Here is a 17,564-nt window from a genome sequence, read left to right as displayed (position 1 = left end):
AATAGTCATAATATTTCTTTATTAGTATCAGCTTTCAACTATTTTTTTTTTTTTTTTGGCCAGAGCTAAACAATTTAATATAAAAAATGCCATTTTTTTTATTCAGACAATATTTATTAAAAAAAAGTACATAGTGGTTAGTTTTGCAACAATTTGCTTTTAGCCAGATGTCATATATAAATCTATGAATGTAACAAATGAGATAAGAACAGTATAAATAAGAAGTTTTTGTAGTATTTACACTTATATAGAAACTAGCCCAAATGGTGTTCTGAGAAATTAACTTTGCAGTTACAGTGAAACTACTGATTCAGCATACTGATAACTTATTTTAATGCTTTTGAAAGCTTTATATTCTACTCTAGTTCTGACTAATTTTGCATAGAATTACTTATAAAGTATATTTCTGCATTTCACATCACAGTAGGAGCTTTTAGTATAAACAGTACAAAAAAAACAAACTACTTCAGGAAAGGTCATCCAAAATCTAACTTTTCTTAACATCTGGCTTCTTACTTTTGGGAACAAGGAATACGTTGCCATCTCTCGTCTGCTGCAGGGAGTACTCACTAGGAGAGTATGGTCTTCCATCTTCATCTCGTAGCATGCTGAAGACTTTGAGATACAAGGTGCTTAGTTGTTTTTTCAATAGATGGAGGCTTTTGTCATTTTCTCCTTTTTCTTTAAGCAATTTTTCTTTTTCATCTTTTAAATGATCCAAATCTTCCTCCAGTTCTACTATATTTTCCAGTTTTCTTTTTCTGCAATTCTGCGCAGCCACTTTATTCTTACCCCTCCTTCGTATATCTCGAATTAATGCAAGTTGAGCCTCATTGAACTGCTCCTTGGACATCATTTCATTGAAGTCATCAACAGGGAGGTTAATGATTTTTTCTACAGGGAATGGGATATGGAGAGCTTTTGCTCTTAGCTCATCTCTTGTGAGATGAGCCTCCAAGCGGCCTGAATGCTTGTCTTTTGTGAATGGGGTTTTCCGATGACCAGGACTTCCTGGCAATTCTTTCTTGGGCGTGTTCTCACACTGGACATCACACACCGGAGCTCTCTGCCCCTGAGGTTGTGACGAGGGTTGAACTGTATCCCCAGGAGACTGTACTGGCTGTGTTTGGGGGCCATTCTGCCGGACACTTCGGGGGACACACTCTGTCTCTTCCATTTCAGAATCACTGAAGCCCAGTGGTGTGTCTCCACAGACAGAAGATTCCACTGAGTGTTCTGGTGAGGCCATGCTGGGACTTGTGTTCAGTGAAATGCCAGAGTCAGAATCATTGAATTCTGCTGCACTTTCAGGGTGGCTTTGGTTGAAAGCTTTACAAAGGGACAGATCAGAAACATCAATGGGCCCATTCAGAAGTTCAGCGATTGACTGGCTTAAAGCAGCAGAGAAGGGCACACTGTTGCTGGGCTCTGCTATGAAAGCAGAATAAAATTCATCACCAAAATCTGTTTGCTGTGACATTTGAATTTAACGAGTCCACTGGCAACTGGGTGGGATCTTCTGTGGAGAGAATGCTATTAAAGGAATCTTCAAAAGCATTTAGGAAATGTGAACTGCAGTTACCTACTTCTTTTTCCAGTGAGGGGATTGATGATGAGTAGAAATGGTAATTGTTGTCAATGTCTGTCAGCTGGGTTTCTGGACTTGGAACCGCACTGTTCTCTGGGACCAGCTTGTCATTCTGAATATTGAGACACTGCATGAAAAAGAAGTTTATGCTATATAAATCAAAGCTAAATACTTGATTATCTGATAATCTGTATGTGAAGGTAAGCTCTTCCCATCCCAATTCTAATATCTTCAATATCTTCTATAATTCAGAGATAATTCCCATTTCCCACAGAGATTTATGTCTAAGAAGATGTATTAATTTTAGGGTTCCTAGATCAGACTTCCTCGGGTTTACAACTTGATCTATCAACACATTCAGTCCTTTTACCTAAGTTGTAGTTAGGTGAGCATGGGCAGTTCTCCGACCAATTTAAAAGTGGCTTATAAACAGTAAGTAGAATGACTAATGTAAAGACACTGAGTAGGAAGTAGCGTCTTTGGTATTACACTAGATTTTAGTTACCTGCAATTCTGGAATGGATAATAGCTCCTCCCAAACTTGCTCAATGTCCTGCTGCATACTGTCTAAATCAGTGACGGCTGACTGACTGACACCAGTTTCAGGTGACTGAGCTTGATTAGGAACAGTGAAGACTGGGTTCTCAGTGTGGCTGGGAATATCCAGAACAAGTGACTGAAACCTCGTTGAAGAAACCTGAAATGGATAAGGCATTCGTCTATATAAGGCAAGAGTTGATGAGTACATTCTGAGGGACCATTTGTAATATCTTAAATTGAATGAGCAGTGGTTCTGTATTTCTCTAATTATAACCACTGTGATCCCCACCTCTATAAAAATGAAACATCTTTTCTTACTCAAATGATTCCAGATTTATTCATTTACTGGTGTAATTGCTTTCTCCTATGCATGTGAAAGTAAACTTTAAAATGATTAAAAACAATGTTTAGGATTAATTTGTATTTCTGTAATGACTAGGATAGTGATTTAATCACAAGAGATTTATTAAAATTGTTAGTTGAACAAGTCTTGGTTTATTACCCAGCTTGTTCTTAAGTCACTGAAATTTATTTCTAGTTACCTAGAACAAATGTGTTCTCTTGTTTCCATAGTTACCCTGACTCATGCTTTGCACTATGCAGTAAGTAAAGGATTTTGGTTTTGTAGTGTGTGTGATTGGAAGTTTATTTCTTAGCTGCAAAGTTATCTATTAGACTTACATTTTCTTGACAAAATTTCCTAAAATTTTTTTCATTCTTTTCAAAAAGTGGAGCAACATTAAAGAAGTAGATTAGAGGATATATTAGATGCAGTTGCAGAGTTTTGCTATTAACCGAAGGTTATACCTCATTGTCATCTACAAAAGGGAATGTCTCGGCCAAAAGCTGCATGCAGTCATCAAAGTATAAAGCATCTGATTTGGGAATGTGGGCAACCTGGATGAAAGGGAAAGACACAAAGGAAGAAGAAATTGTTCAGTATTCATGACATGTTTGTTATCTAGTTAAATCAAACATTTCATCAGTTTTTGTTTTTTGCTTGTCAATTTTATTTTTTTCTGAAGTTTGAAAGTTAAATGGTAATTAACGGCTCCTCTCATACAACTGTGGTCATTTAAAAAATCTTTTTAAAGATTTCTAGATTATACATTAAATTGCTTTTTAAAAAAGTATTCTGCAAATATCCATTTAAAGTTTTTTTTAAAGTTTACCATTATTCTGCTTATATGGCTTGGATGGTTTTCTGCTGGCTAGGTTTATGCCTAAATTTACCATTTTTAAAAGAAATCAAAATGCATTTTATTAGGTTCAGGATCACATTTTTAAAGTTTTAATTTAAAATATCTGTCTCCCTTAACTTCTTAAATACACAGAACAGCTTTAAACATTTGTAGAAAAATGCAAGTATAGAGAATTCTTTTACACAGGTCCAGTTTCCTCCATTGTTAAAATATACAGTACATTTGCCACACTAATGAACAATGTTATATGACTATTAGCTAAAATCTAAACATGGTTTACTCAGGTACAAATTAGGTTAGTGAACAGTTCAGCACACAGAACTGAACCTAACAACCTGAGTTCTAATCTTGAAACCCCCTCTCCCCCAATTTCTGGGCAAGTTTCTAACCTCTTTGGGCATCAAGTGTTCATCAGTATATGAAAGGAGGATACTGGCTCCTCAGGCTCATTGTTGATTAACTATCAGTCTATGTCAAGTGCTTTAGAACAGGGCCTGACCTGTGGCTAGCATTCCTGTCGCTAGTTTATTCTGTTTGGTCCTTACAGGATGGTTCATTAGCTTACAATGCTCTTTCACTCAGTTAATGTCCTCCTAATCCTTCTAATAATCTATAGCACTTCAGATATTGACCTCATCGGGAAGTCGAAGTTGGTGATTAGACTTGATTAGGTGGTGAAGACATAGTTAATGAAAGGTACAGTTGAAACCCAGGCCCCAATATTTTAATTTCTGGGGCAATGCTTTCCTTAAACCCTTTCCCAAGAGCAATGCTCTCTTCATGCACTTTCCCAAGAGCTGTGTTCTCTGTACCTGGGAGTAGTTGGCAGATACACTGGTTTCTGACTGGATATGTTGCGCTGGCTGAATTGGGAGAAATTCACCTGTTTCTTCATCTAGCTGTAACTGAGCAAAAAAGGCTTTCTCTTGCTCCTTCTGGAGTTGTTCTTGTCTTTCCTTCTCAAGTTTTTTCTGTTTTTCCAGCTCATGCTCCTTCCGTCGCTGACTAAAATCAAATACTTCTCGACTTACTGCGAGATCTATATCTTGCCTCCAAAGTATGTCAATCAAATCCATGTCCTGCTGCTCCCCCATTAGGGAGATTGGTTCATTAGGGAGATTGGTCAAAGTATGTCAATCAAATCCATGTCCTGTGTTTAAAACAAAAAGGAGGAAGGGAGAGCATGGATAAGATGGTTTTTTAATGGCAGATACCACATCATTCATATTATGCCACTGTGGTGGAGGGGAATGGGAAGGGAGATTACAAACAAAATCTGAATGAGAACACAGATCCAGTGTTCTGGAAAGGCATAGTTAATTCCATTCAATGAATCTATTCACCAATAACAACCGACAAACAACCATCCATTCTGATCATTTATTACTTGAATAATTAATGATTGGGCGGTGATAGAGTTCACTAAAGAGTGATGAATGCTGCACAGTACATTTCTTGCATTGTTTAATGGAATATAAAAATCAGACCAAGTATTCCAAGTTACTGGTATTAGAGAAAACTGGGTTTGGAGAACATGGACTAAATACATGGACTTTTTCCTAAACTTGTTTAACCCACTTTACCAGAGAGCAGGATGGGTGGGTGGGTGGGTTGGCAACAGGGGGACAGAAGGTAGAGGGCAGAGATCCAATTAAATTGTCAGTCTGGTAGTTATGAAAGAATACCACCATTCTTGGTCTTTACTATACTGTATTATTTGTCCCCATCATTACTACTGTCTCAATGGCTCACTTATCTATAAAAAACGTGCTGGCTAATGATAATCTTGTGACGTGGGGGAACCAAAGGGTTGTCAACTGCCAACCAAGAGAGCTGGGAAAAGAATAGTGATCACCAGTTTTATTCCTGAGAAGTCATAAATAGACCTCGTTTAAAATAAAACAGAAAGGGCTCTCCCTCCCTGGTGGCACAGCGGGTTAAAGCACACCACTAAGAAGCTAAAGCCACTTCAACATGAGTTCCATCCCTGCCCCGGAGGTGACCCACATGGCGCGGCAGACCTCTCCTGACCCGACTGCTGCTCCCCTCAGCAGTGTACTTCGTCGATCTGCCTGTTCTGCTCCCCACTCTGTCCCTGGTGAAGCTTCCCACCGCCCCTGTACCTCTAGCCTGTACCCCAGTTCTGTATGCATAAATAAAACTTTTAAAAATAAATAAATAAAACAAAACAAAAAAAATGGCTCCTCAGAAAGATGGAAAAAGTACTAAGTGTTAAGACAATAGGGAAAATCTTACCAGGGACTGGCTATTTTGAGTTATATTAACAAGGTTAGGGATAAGTACCATTTCCAGACTTCCTTAACCACAAATATGTGAAAAACAAATTTTCTGACTTGTTAACTTTAGCTTTTAAAAAGTCTCAACAGGTAGGAAATGTGTATCAGTTTCTTCCTGATCATCAATATGAAAGTAATAAAATGAGCTTGCAACTGGCAAGATCAAGATATAGGGAGGAAGAGTGTGGGGCCTGAAGCCAGTAGACATTGCGCACAAACGTCAAGCTTTGTATTTCGGCTCAGCTGACTGCTGGCAGCACCAGGCTGCCCTGCATGTCTAGAGATCCACCACTATCAGCCTCCAAGGACAAAAGAGCATGACTGTTGCTTCAGTGAGCAGTCAAGCTATTTTTACCCATCAGAGGAGGAGCTGGCCACTCAGGTTAGAGGCAGCACACTTGCCAGATAGTAGAGGCCACCTCTAACCTTAATCAATTTTGACAACTGATGCTGGAATCTCATATGTAATAAAGCCCTGTTCAGGAGTTATTCTAGCCTTGAACAGTATAACATAGAGCATAAAGCACATCCAATAGGTACTGTTAAAATAGCACCTGCAGCTCTTTAGAGTTGGCTCAAGTAAACCTGTGTTTAATGAAGCCAGTCTCTTCAGTTTCTTCTACCTGCCAGACATTGTTCTAAGGTCTTTACATAGACAAGTTAATCCTCAAAACTACCATATAAAAAGCACACTCCTATTTTACAGATGAGAAGACTGAGGTCTAGTATACAGAAATTAGCTGAACAGGGAAGATAGGTAACTGGATAGTCTTAATCTTGGATTCAAGGTTTTTCAACCAATAGACTACACTAAAAATATAAAATCTGATCACTGGCCAAATTATAAAATCCATTGTCATGCACATACTTTGCCCTGACATTTTGGTGGTGTGAAATTGGCGGGTTCACAGAAGGATGGACTATGCACATGTCACCTGGATCACTTTCCTGACCATGTACAACAAAACAGTAATGGTAGCTCTTCCATGCCTGTCTTTTCAGGGGAGTCCCCATTAAAATAAAGCCTGAGAATGACTTCACTTGTGAAAAAAAATTTTTCCCTCATTTAAAAGATGTTTATCCAAAGGTCATGTGAAAGAGAAAGGTCCAAGGTATAGAGAAACCGTAAACCAAATTGTAATTTGGTTAGGCGACATCTTGGTGCATCAGGGTATCCTATCTAGACTATTCTCCTGCTCAAGCTTCTGACCCTGATCTTACAGAGGTGTTTAATGTATTTCCAACTACTAAATGTTAACACTAAAAATTAAAGGAATGCATGATCACACACTTGAACTCTAATTTCTATTTCTAAAGAAAAAATGATGGTCCCTTTCAAAAACTGATGCAGAAAGTACACTGAGGTCTTCAAAGGGTTAATAAAGGAAACACCAAAATATTGTCCTTGCACCAGGGGAATCACTGTGTCACAGTTCTCCCTCACCTCCCCTAGACTACCTAGGCTTGGGACTTCTTTAAAGTTTAGAGATGCCAGGGTAAAAACCAGTCTCCATTTTTGAACTTTTTATTAAAAAAAAAAAAGAAAACAAAAAACTGAGAAAGCACTGAAGCAAATGTTGGAAATGCCTGCTCACAATTCTGATCCTTTCAAAGTATTCCTAGACCTCAGTCCTATGGGTTGGAGGGACATTTCTAATGTTCTCTACAATTATCTGTTGCAGTCACACCAAGGATTGTAACTATTCTTTATTTTTACCCCCTTTGATCCCTGCCAGATGAACTGTCTTGAGTAGGTTCAGATATGGCTACACATTAGTGGAACCCTGCCCCTATCAGGCAGATGCTGATGGGTTGAGACATGAGAGGAACTGTAAATGCACAGTATATGCAAATACTAGTAAGTGCACTAAAAGTGCACTAAAAGTGATGGGTCTTTCCCTATGCTATAAACTAGACCAAATTCCAGGCCAATGGGCACAAAAGAAGATGTTAATCTAACTCTAGTGGGAGCCTGAAATACCCAGAAATGAAGCTACTCAGTTCCTCTTCAGGGAAGTACTAAAACTGGCTACTAGGTATGTGCAAGATGTGCTGTAAATAAAACGACATACGCCGTTAGGAATAAATTTATGTACACCTAAGACCCATTCATTGCTGCCCAATTCCTGAGATGCCTACCCTTCAACACACAGCTCCAATTATTTTTCAGGAACCACAATCAGGAAAAGACATCTTGATGGGTCCTTGTCAGCAAAGACATTCAGCAGCACCTGTGTCTGCTCTATAGCATCGTGGTCCTCTGCCAGCTCCGGCCTCTACCATCTGATCGGAAACACTGCTGGTCCCTGGGAGGTGGATGGCTCCCTCAGCCGGACACTGTCTCCACTAGGAATGGGACCAAAAGATCTTCCAAGCAGCAGCACCTAATTGCGCTTAGTGCAGGCCGGGCAGCGTTCAAGGAGCTCCTAATGACCAAGGCTGTTTCTCAGAGGTTGTCCTCTCTATTTTTAAGTTTATATTTATCTAATGTTCATTTTCACTATGAGAGGTCCCCATAAGAAAAGGTTTGTTTTTTTTTTTTTTTAAGCTGAGTTTTAACTACTCCCAATTCCTTTTAAAAAGACAATGATCAAAGGTGGGATGCAGTGACAAGGATTTCTTGTCATGGACTTAATATGTCCCACTCTCAGACTTTCACATAAACTAAACAGCGTGCAGAGATGGCACTACATGAATGAATGATTCAAAGCTTTATTTTGAAAATGAGAACAGCAGAATTTTGTCCACTCTCTGGTGGGGAGCCCACGGGTGCAAGGACTGTGCTCCGTGCAAACCTCACAGGCAGTGAGTGAGCGGCATTTCCTGTAAGGAGCCCTGTGACCAGGCACATGACTTCGTCCACAAATGACCCATCTCTGCAAAACTTGTGTACCATGAAGAGGAAGCAGTCCGGGTGGAGCCAGCACCAAGCGAGCACATGACATGTGATGGCGGGGAAGGAAGTGCTTAAGAAGAACTGAAACTTCTTTCCTGCATAAGTCCAGGACGCTGAGGAAAGACAGCTGCCTTACTCCCTCAGAGTCCCCATGGAGGAAAGTTCCCATGCAGAATGGTGAGGAGATCTGAGTTTGGGGAGGGACAGGAAAGCAGAGGGTTGATGTATTTGTACAGCATTCCAACAGGTATTTATTTCCTCATGACTAGCAAAAATGTTCCCTAGGGCAACACAGAGGCTGCTTGTGAGCTTTCACAAGCCACAGGGAGCAAATGCCGCCTGCCTTCAATGTCGGAATTGTGGTTGTCCTCTAGTGATTCCTGAGTGTTGCAAATTATGTTGCTACGCTTGGCTTAGACAAAAGATGATGATTTAATAAGAAACACAAATATTCGATAATTCATGTTAAGTCACCATCTGGGCTCATGGAAACATTCCTATTTAAAATGTATATATCATCTTTTGCCATCTGGGTAATCTGTCACACATTTTATGGAGTCTGAAGTTGGACTATTAACTCATAGTACTTTAAAACAAACATCTTTGTACCAGGATAAACAACGAAAAAAAGTCTTGAACACAGAATTTATGCTAAGTATGTCTTTTGCAAGTTTTATGCCAATTTTAATGGCTCAAACAAACCAGCATTTGTCATGCTAGGTGACCATCCCCCCCACACACACCAAAATCAGAAATAAACCAAAGATATTGTCATTTTGGTCTCAAAGTTATTTAGTAAACAGCCTTTTGAGAAGAATTTTAAATGAAAAATAAAATGGTTTCTAATTATACAAGCAAAATTTTCTTTTAGATTTATTTATTTATGCACACAGAACTGGAGTATAGGGCAGAGGTACAGAGGATGAGAGATTTACCAGAGACAGAGTGGGGAGCAGAACAGGAAGATTGACTAAAATACACTGCTGAGGGGAGCAAAGGGCAAGAAAGGAGAGGTCTGCTGTGCCACGAGGGTCAGCCCCCTGGCTGGGGATTGAATTTGTGTTGAAGCAGCTTAGCTTCCGAAGTGCTATGCTTTAGCCCAGTGCGCCATCAGGAAGGAGGTCCAAACAGGCCAATATTTTAATGAGGCAGGTACCTCCTCTCACCCCCAACCCCTCTTTTCTTCCTCTCCTCACCCACCTGTTTTGTCCTGAAAAACCAGGAAGGTGGTGGGAGGTTTCCTTCTAAAAATACTTTTCACCTATACAGTGTTCAATGCACAGTTACTAGCTTTGTAAAAAGAAAATGAAAACTGATCTTCACTTAAGATTTTATAGTATAAAGATTCAGACAAGGTCTCAAGTTACTCAAAAAAAATCATGTCTTTCTATTAAGAAAATAATATATTTCCTTTTAACATTCACTCCCCTGGGATCTTTCCCTGCAAACATTAATTAATAACAGAGTTAAGATACACTTGGTAATGTTTTTCTTCTATATATTTTATTCTTTATTTTATGCCCAGATGGTTATATTATTCATCAAAAACCTAAATCTGACTTAATTTTTTTCCATTAGAAGGTGCTCAAATAGTTTTGAGCAAAACCAGATGGAACATGAATCACAGCCTACTGTTAGAGCATAAACCAAATTAGGGCTTATAGGAGCGTACAAAAACAATTGAGGACATGCTTGAATTATGTAGAATTGGTAAAACAAAAAGATTTTTCTTTAATTCACAAGGCTCTGGGCTCTCCAGTCACAGACCTTACTAAACAAAGTAGTGATACCAAGCAGATGTATTTTCAAAATACATTTTGTTGATGAGTATTATATTTCATAAATATTTATCCAGCTATTTACTTCTCTTTACTTTGTCTCCTGCTGTTTCATTACAAGAAGATGCACAACCCAATGCCAATTACTTTCTCAGTGAACATTTAGAGGCGGCAGCTGACAGGTCATTCTTTATAGTCTGTCCTCACTCAAGTACTTTTCATTCTACTGGACTGATTTGCTAACTCTTGAATAATTAAAAAATAAAGTGCTACAATAATTGTGAAGTAGCTAATTAAAAATATCAAACTGGGCCCTCCCTGGTGGCACAACAGGTTAAAGCACAGTACTATGAAGCTATCCGCAGCCACAACATCGTGAATTTGATCCCTGGCAGGGAGGTGACCACATGGCGTGGCAGACCTCTCCTGTACCGCCCGCTGCTCCCCTCAGCAGTGTATTTCAGTACATCTGCCTGTACTGTTCCTTCTCTGTCTCTGGTGAATCCTCTCATCCTCCACACCTCTGGTCTGTAGCCCAGTTCTTGTATACAAAATTAAATAAAATCTTTAAAAAACAAAAAGCATCAAATCGCACCTATATTCTAGAACAAGATTAAAAGGGTCTTACAGCTGCTAGGTGATGGGTAAATGTCACTGGGTTAAATTTTGTCTAGCTCAATCTTATAAAATAACCAGTAAAACAGTGACTTCTAATAGGTACTAAGAGTTACAACTAATTAAGTTTTCTTCCTAACAACTCTGAGAATTATTTTCCCAACCTCCAATGACCAACAGTTTTTTAAAATAGAAAAATTCTCAAATACACTGAGTTGTAAATCATTCAACAAAACCCTAGACCATAAATTTGCTATCCCCTGCATTTCAGAATCATCCTTCTATCCTTTTCTCTTTTAACTAAAAAGTGGTCCAGCTTCCTTAACAGTCTGGCGTGCTGACCGTGTAGACATTTTCATGGGCTCCTTCCTGTTCATAAACAAGTTTTTCAGCAATGACTCAATCTAAGAAATATGACCCCAAACAATTTACTGGAAATCTTACCCGTTTGTAAACTGCCAAGCATGATGCGAAGATAAAGTAAAACTGGAAAGTGAATAAAACAGGAACTTATATTTGTTTTCTCAAGAGGCTCATGTATTTGGCCAAAAAGGAAAGGGCAGTTAATTTCCAAAACGTAGGGGATTCCTCCGGCTACAAGAACGCATGGATCTGAGGTATTTCACATCTAATTATAACAAAGCTGCTTTTTAGTTTATATTTAAGCAGGATGTTCAAGTAAGGATTTTCACTACTCTGCAGGGAATGGTTTGGTTTGCAATAAGTAAACTTTAGGACACTTTTTACTACTCTCCCCCATTTTTGAAGAAGGCATGATGTACCCTATTCTGGGTACTATTCACCACACATGAAAAGAATGTCTCACCCTTGTGAACAGGTCTTCATTGCTATTAGAATGGTTCTACAGGAACACAGACAGGTATCCCAATCCAGAATCTTCATGACTATTGAATCTATCACCTTAACTTACTTTATCCAACCTACAAGGAAAAGACCTGGGTATGGATTAGCCAGGTGGCTCCGGGGTGCACCCTGAGGTCAGACAGCCTGCCAGCCTGCCCTCACGTCCCTTTCCTACCAGGCAGGCGTACCCTGTGAGGGAGACGGTGCTCCTCCAGCGCCTACAGCTCTGTCCTGCTGCCACTTCTGAATACCCAGCACCATACTTTATCTTCTTTAGATCCCCACTTGTGAAAAGAAATAATTTATCTCAATCTTTAAGTTCCTTTTCAGATACAATTATTAACAACTGAAAAAGAAGAAGCATCAGGACAGTCCCGTAGGCCTGGGAGCCAGGGAAGTACGATATACTATTTGCTATGCCAAAGGGCTTATCTATTGGGGTGGTGATGAATGTTAGAAAAATGTGATTATACACTGTAATACAAGCCAAACTATCTAAAAACACTTAGCTTTTTCTTTTTAACTACATTCCAAGGAGTCCATTTTAAATTTTTTTTAGTGTGGGTTTTGAATATGAAATAAGGTACTAATGATTAGAGCTTCATTTATCCAGAATGGTGGTAGTTATAACAAGAGGCACAACAGTAATGTATATACCACCCTAAAGGGATCCTGAATCTGTCTCATACACGTCTTGCTCCTAGGCCAGGAACTGGGCTGCTGCTGGCAACACAAACTTTAATCAGTCTGCAGGACTGACAAGTGACACGTGACATAAAGTATAACCCCAGTGAGATGAAAGCCAAGGAGGGATGGAGGCGGGGAGAGCACAAACAGAAACAGCGGATACTTCCCACTCTGTGCTTTCTTGGTGTCTCCTCTTGATGGTGGTAATGCGTCCCCGTTGTCCCCAGAGGCTCAGAATCCCCAGAGCAGGAGCATTCTCATACACAGAGACTTCCTCTTCACATTTGAACTTTTCAGGCAGTGTGACTCATCTCAGCTGGGATGGGAATTACTGTTAACGCCACACTGTCACGGGATGTCCAACTGGAAGGAGCCACAGGACCTCCAGGGAGAGCCCACTCCACTTCCCGAGTGGGGAAACGGATTTAGGGAGTGAAATGATTCGCTCCAAGGTCAGAGATCCCATTTAAGGTCTACTCTCCCAATTTTACAATTCTTGCCCAGTTATTTAAGAGGGAAAAACATACATTTTGGCCTCATTTTAATTAGCACCTCTTGCTCCAGTTTACCAGCTTTGAGATACCTAACAGCTTCTTTGACAGCAGCAGTTTGCACACACTTAGTGGTTTATTGGGTTATTCGCCCCAAGCTTGCTGTACCAGGCAGTTTTATCATCATTTATGGATGAGCACTTCTAGGCTTTCGGACAGATCAACCCTGGGGCGCTGCGCCTCTGTGATCACATGGGGTCCGTCCGCGAGTTAGCCTGGAAGCCCTCTCCCCAGGTTGAACACTGCAACCTCAGGTTGGCCCTCCTGACAGCCTTGAAGACATGCCTTCCTACCTTGAAGACAAGTGGACAAATCAGATCAACTTAACTGCACAACGAGAAGTTGGCATCGCCGTATTTTAAAATTCACCTTTTTTTTTTTTTTGCAGTGTCCTACAGATAGTTTTACAGGTTCAATGTCCTTTTTAAGCTCCAGTTCGTTTTTCTTTTATATATGTAAATTTGAGGGAAATTTACATAATAAATTCTAAATATATATACATACAATATATTTTCTCCTATATATGTAAGTTGTACTTTTTTAACTGAGATAACTTTGGTTTACAGCACCGTGTATGTTTTAGGCAAGTATGTGTACACCTCAAGCTGGGCGTTCAATCTTCCATAGAGTCAGTATTTAACCCATACTTATATGTCTTATCTAGGCTTTCTTTTTATGTTATTGATGCAACATTCCAATATAACATTAAAAAAGCTCCAGGTGTGCACCATTATGAATCAATGTCTGTGTATACTACATTAAGTTCCCTACTAAAGGTATAATTCTATAGTCTGACTAAAGTGCAATCTCCTCTAGGGCATGACAATGTATTTTCTTTTTTAATAATAGCATGTGTAAATAGTACAAAATACATAAAAGTTGTAAAAGTAATCTCCCAGATATCCCCCAACCCAAGGCCATCACTTGTATCAGTTTTTTCTTTCTCAGGAAAATACTCTACTAAATACAGACAGACACATACAAAGTAGCATATAATCACAGTGTTTTACACTTATTTCTCCCTGTGAAATATAGTTTAGAGATGGTTCTATATCAAAGCATAGAGTTTTCCAATTATTTTTAATGGCTGAGCATATATTATTAATGAGTAACAATATATTATCTAAATAAGTAATTTTAATTCTTCATTGGGTCTAATTCTTTATACATTAATAAATTGAAAGCTGAAATACCATGGGATCCAGTCATTCCAACTTCTGCACATTTATCTGAGGAACATTAAAACCCTACTTGTTTGAGGAAATTTATGGACACGTATGCTTATTACTGTAGCTTTAAAAAAAAAAGATTTATTTACTAATACATACAGGAACTGGGGTGTGGGCCAGCGGTGTGGGGGAGATGATTCCCCAGAGACAGAGTGAGGAGCAGAACAGGCAGCTGGAGTGAAATACACTGCTGAGAGGAGCAGCAGACAGGTCAGGAGAGATCTGCCACACCATGTGTGTCACCTCCCTGGCAGGGGATCAAACTCATGCTGCAGCGGCTGCAATAGCTTCATGATGCAGTGCTTTAACCCAATGTTCCACCAGGGAGAGCCCTACTGTAGCCTTTTTTTAACAGCCAAGTTACAGAAACCACCTAAATACCCAATGATGGATGAGGAGATAAAGAAGATGTGGTGCATATACACAATAGGAAATACTTAGGAAAAAAAGATGAGATCCTGGCCCTCCCTTGTGGCGCAACAAGTGAGGATGCAGGACTGCAGCTACTTCAGTGTGAGTTAGATCCCAGGGCCCCAGAGGTGACCCACGTGGCATGGCAGACCTCTCCTTTCTCACCTGCTGCTCCCCTCAGCAGTGTGCTTTGTCAATCTGCCTGTTCTGCTCCCCGCTCTGTCCCTGCACCTCTGGCCTGTACTGCAGTTCTGTATGCATAAATAAATAAATCTTTTTTTAAGAAAGTAAAAAATAATAAAAATACTCTCTTTAAAAAAATGAACAAGATGAGATCCTGTCATTTGTGTTTACATGGGTTGATCTTAAGGGACAAATGCTAAGTTAAATAAGTCAGAGGGAGAAAGACAAAGTCCATATGATTTCATAGAGTGACGATATAAAGAAACAAAGCAAAAAGAACAAATAAAACAAAAACAAATCCTTAACTTGAAGAATAGAATGGTGTTTACCAGTGGGTAAACCACGTAAGCAAGCTGCACTGCATGGTGAAGGGTAGAGACTAGTGTCCATGTCTGTATACTTATCTCTCATAATATCTGCAGATGCATAATGTCTGCATAGCTGCAGAATATTAGTACTCTACACCTGAAACCTAAATATGACAACCCAACATTTAATTAAAAATTTTGTTTAGGACCTTCCCTGGTGGCACAGCGGGTTAAAGCACAGCGTTAAGAAACTAAAGCCACCTCAGCATGAGTTCGATCCCTGCCTCAAAGATGACCCATATGGTGCAGCAGACCTCAGCAATGTACTTCGTCAGTTGGCCTGTTCTGCTTCCCACTCTGCCTCTGGTGAATCCTCTCACTATTCCTGCAACTCTGGCCTGTACCCCAGTTCTATATGCACAAATAAGTAAATCTTTTAAAAATTTGTTTAAATAAGTGGAGTTGCCAGGTCAAAGACTATATGGCACTTATATACACATGTGAAAGAGCAATACTGTAAGCCCTAAAATTAAAACAAAAGTCTAATATTTTCTTTTAAAAAATAATGACTAACAGAAAAAGTACTGTTGGCAAGATCTAGAGCTGTGGATAGCAATACAAAATGAACCATACAGCACTCTTGAAAACAGTCTGTCAATTGCTCAATAAACAGGTAATTTTTTAAAAGCATATGCACTTTTAATTATGACAGATATTGCCAAACAGCTCTACAGACACCGGACCGCTTCCATGCCACCAACAAATTGTGAGAGTGCCCATTTCCTCCTCACACTTTTCCCAACTCAATTGTCCTTCACAAATCACATCATACTGGCACATGATACCCACCCAATATGTACATATTAATTGTTTGTTCAAGGTCTCTCATCTTAATTCCAGAATCATTTCAAAGTCAGTCCCTCCCATTATCTTTTAATAATAAAATTAAGGCTAAGGAAGAGAGAAAAGAACAGGAGAAATGCCAACTGGTTAGCAAAGAGCATTTCTTAAACCACCAGCCTTTAACCAGCCTAGTGCCAGCCGAGCTAACCTCTTGAGGAGTAATAAATGCAAAGGCCATGGTGCACACAGATAAGACAGCCTGGGCAAAGTCTCAACAGATGAAACATTCAAGTATGGTTGGCAAAATCAGCAACCTCAGCCTTTCTAACAGACAAGATAAACTTAAAAATACAAATGGACGCAGCTAGGTTAGACCATCCACGAGATCCTTGAAGATCAGGAAAAGGCAACCTTTCTAGGGGTGGGTCTCCCAGGAATAGATGTTTACTGGCCAGTAAGTTACATGTAGGTGCACAACTGACTACACTGACCTTGGAAACCTTATTTACATCCCAGTTTATTAACAGGGATCCTGAAGCCCAGGGAGGCCAGCTGAGTACTGGCCTGCAGCCTCACCTAGTTGAGCAGAACTTTGAGGAGTCATCTGGTCAGTCTAATGCAAGTTAGGTTTCAAAACAGACTTTTCTACTGCAATTTCTATTATTCAGAAATTGATGAAGTATTTGGAATGACCTTGAAAACAGATCTTTGCAAAACTATTATGGCCAAATGAAGAGCTTGTGAAACTGCTGCTGGGAGAAGACAACCACTTTTCAGTAGGAAACTTTGCTTTTCCTAACCCCCAAACTCTAACTACTGTGTAGTTTTTCTAAAAGGATTGTGCCCTGTCTCACCTCCACTCAATATAATAGGACTAAAAGTCACCTCCCAGATTAAGCCCCTTCAGGTTGATCCTCTCCACAACCAAGAACAAATGTGGAGAGCTCGCTGAGAACCCCAAAATGATGGGCTACCTACCCACTAAGGGCTCACTAAGACCAACACACAGTTCTACATGTCCTCGGAGAAAGGCCCTTTGAGGCACCAGCTCTGACACCTGTAGTGCTTTGCGAGCACAAAGCACTTTCACTTGGTCCTTACGTCATTTAAACTTTATACTACTCCATGTGGAGATTAGAGAGGAAGAAATAGGTTAGAAAGGTTAAGTATCAAAGGTCAGTCAGCTTGTCGACTACATGACTTAACTGGATCACCTTCATGTTACTCAGCAACATTATTTATGGTCCAGATGCCAGGCCACCATCATGACTATTGCAAAGGTCATCTGAAGAATGGGTAGAATTATGGAGGCTTTAGGTGATGAGATGAAACTATTTGTTTCATCTAAAGATATGAGTTAATCTTGAGCTCAGAAATTGTACTTCAGCTGATTTCAGAAGTATAAATTTGAAAGTGCACAGTACCCACTGTCACTGCCACTTGCTGGCTGGCCATATAGACCTCTTAAAAAGTAAACCGTCGGGCCCTCCCTGGTGGCGCAGCGGGTTAAAGCACTGCACTAAGAAGCTTAAGCCATTACCGCATGAGTTTGATCCCCGCCTGCCCTGGAGG

At 39.8% G+C, this 17,564-nt stretch overlaps 1 protein-coding gene across 1 annotated transcript in view; it reads right to left on the bottom strand.

The window, feature by feature from the left end:
• NFE2L2 (nuclear factor, erythroid 2-like 2) overlaps window positions 1-17,564 on the bottom strand; it is a 30,029-nt gene continuing 12,465 nt past the window's right edge. The window contains 5 exon segments of the mRNA XM_004674495.2: window positions 1-1,466; window positions 1,468-1,715; window positions 2,094-2,285; window positions 2,936-3,025; window positions 4,143-4,409. Of these exon segments, the coding sequence (XP_004674552.1) occupies window positions 488-1,466; window positions 1,468-1,715; window positions 2,094-2,285; window positions 2,936-3,025; window positions 4,143-4,409 (1,776 nt within the window). The 3' untranslated portion in view covers window positions 1-487.

This window comes from Condylura cristata, unplaced genomic scaffold (assembly GCF_000260355.1).
Source record: "Condylura cristata isolate star-nosed mole 26May11 unplaced genomic scaffold, ConCri1.0 scaffold00002, whole genome shotgun sequence".
In the NCBI taxonomy this organism is placed as follows: Eukaryota; Metazoa; Chordata; class Mammalia; order Eulipotyphla; family Talpidae; genus Condylura; species Condylura cristata.
Note: the sequence above shows the minus strand (reverse complement) of the source record. Positions and strands in the feature narration are given on the sequence as shown.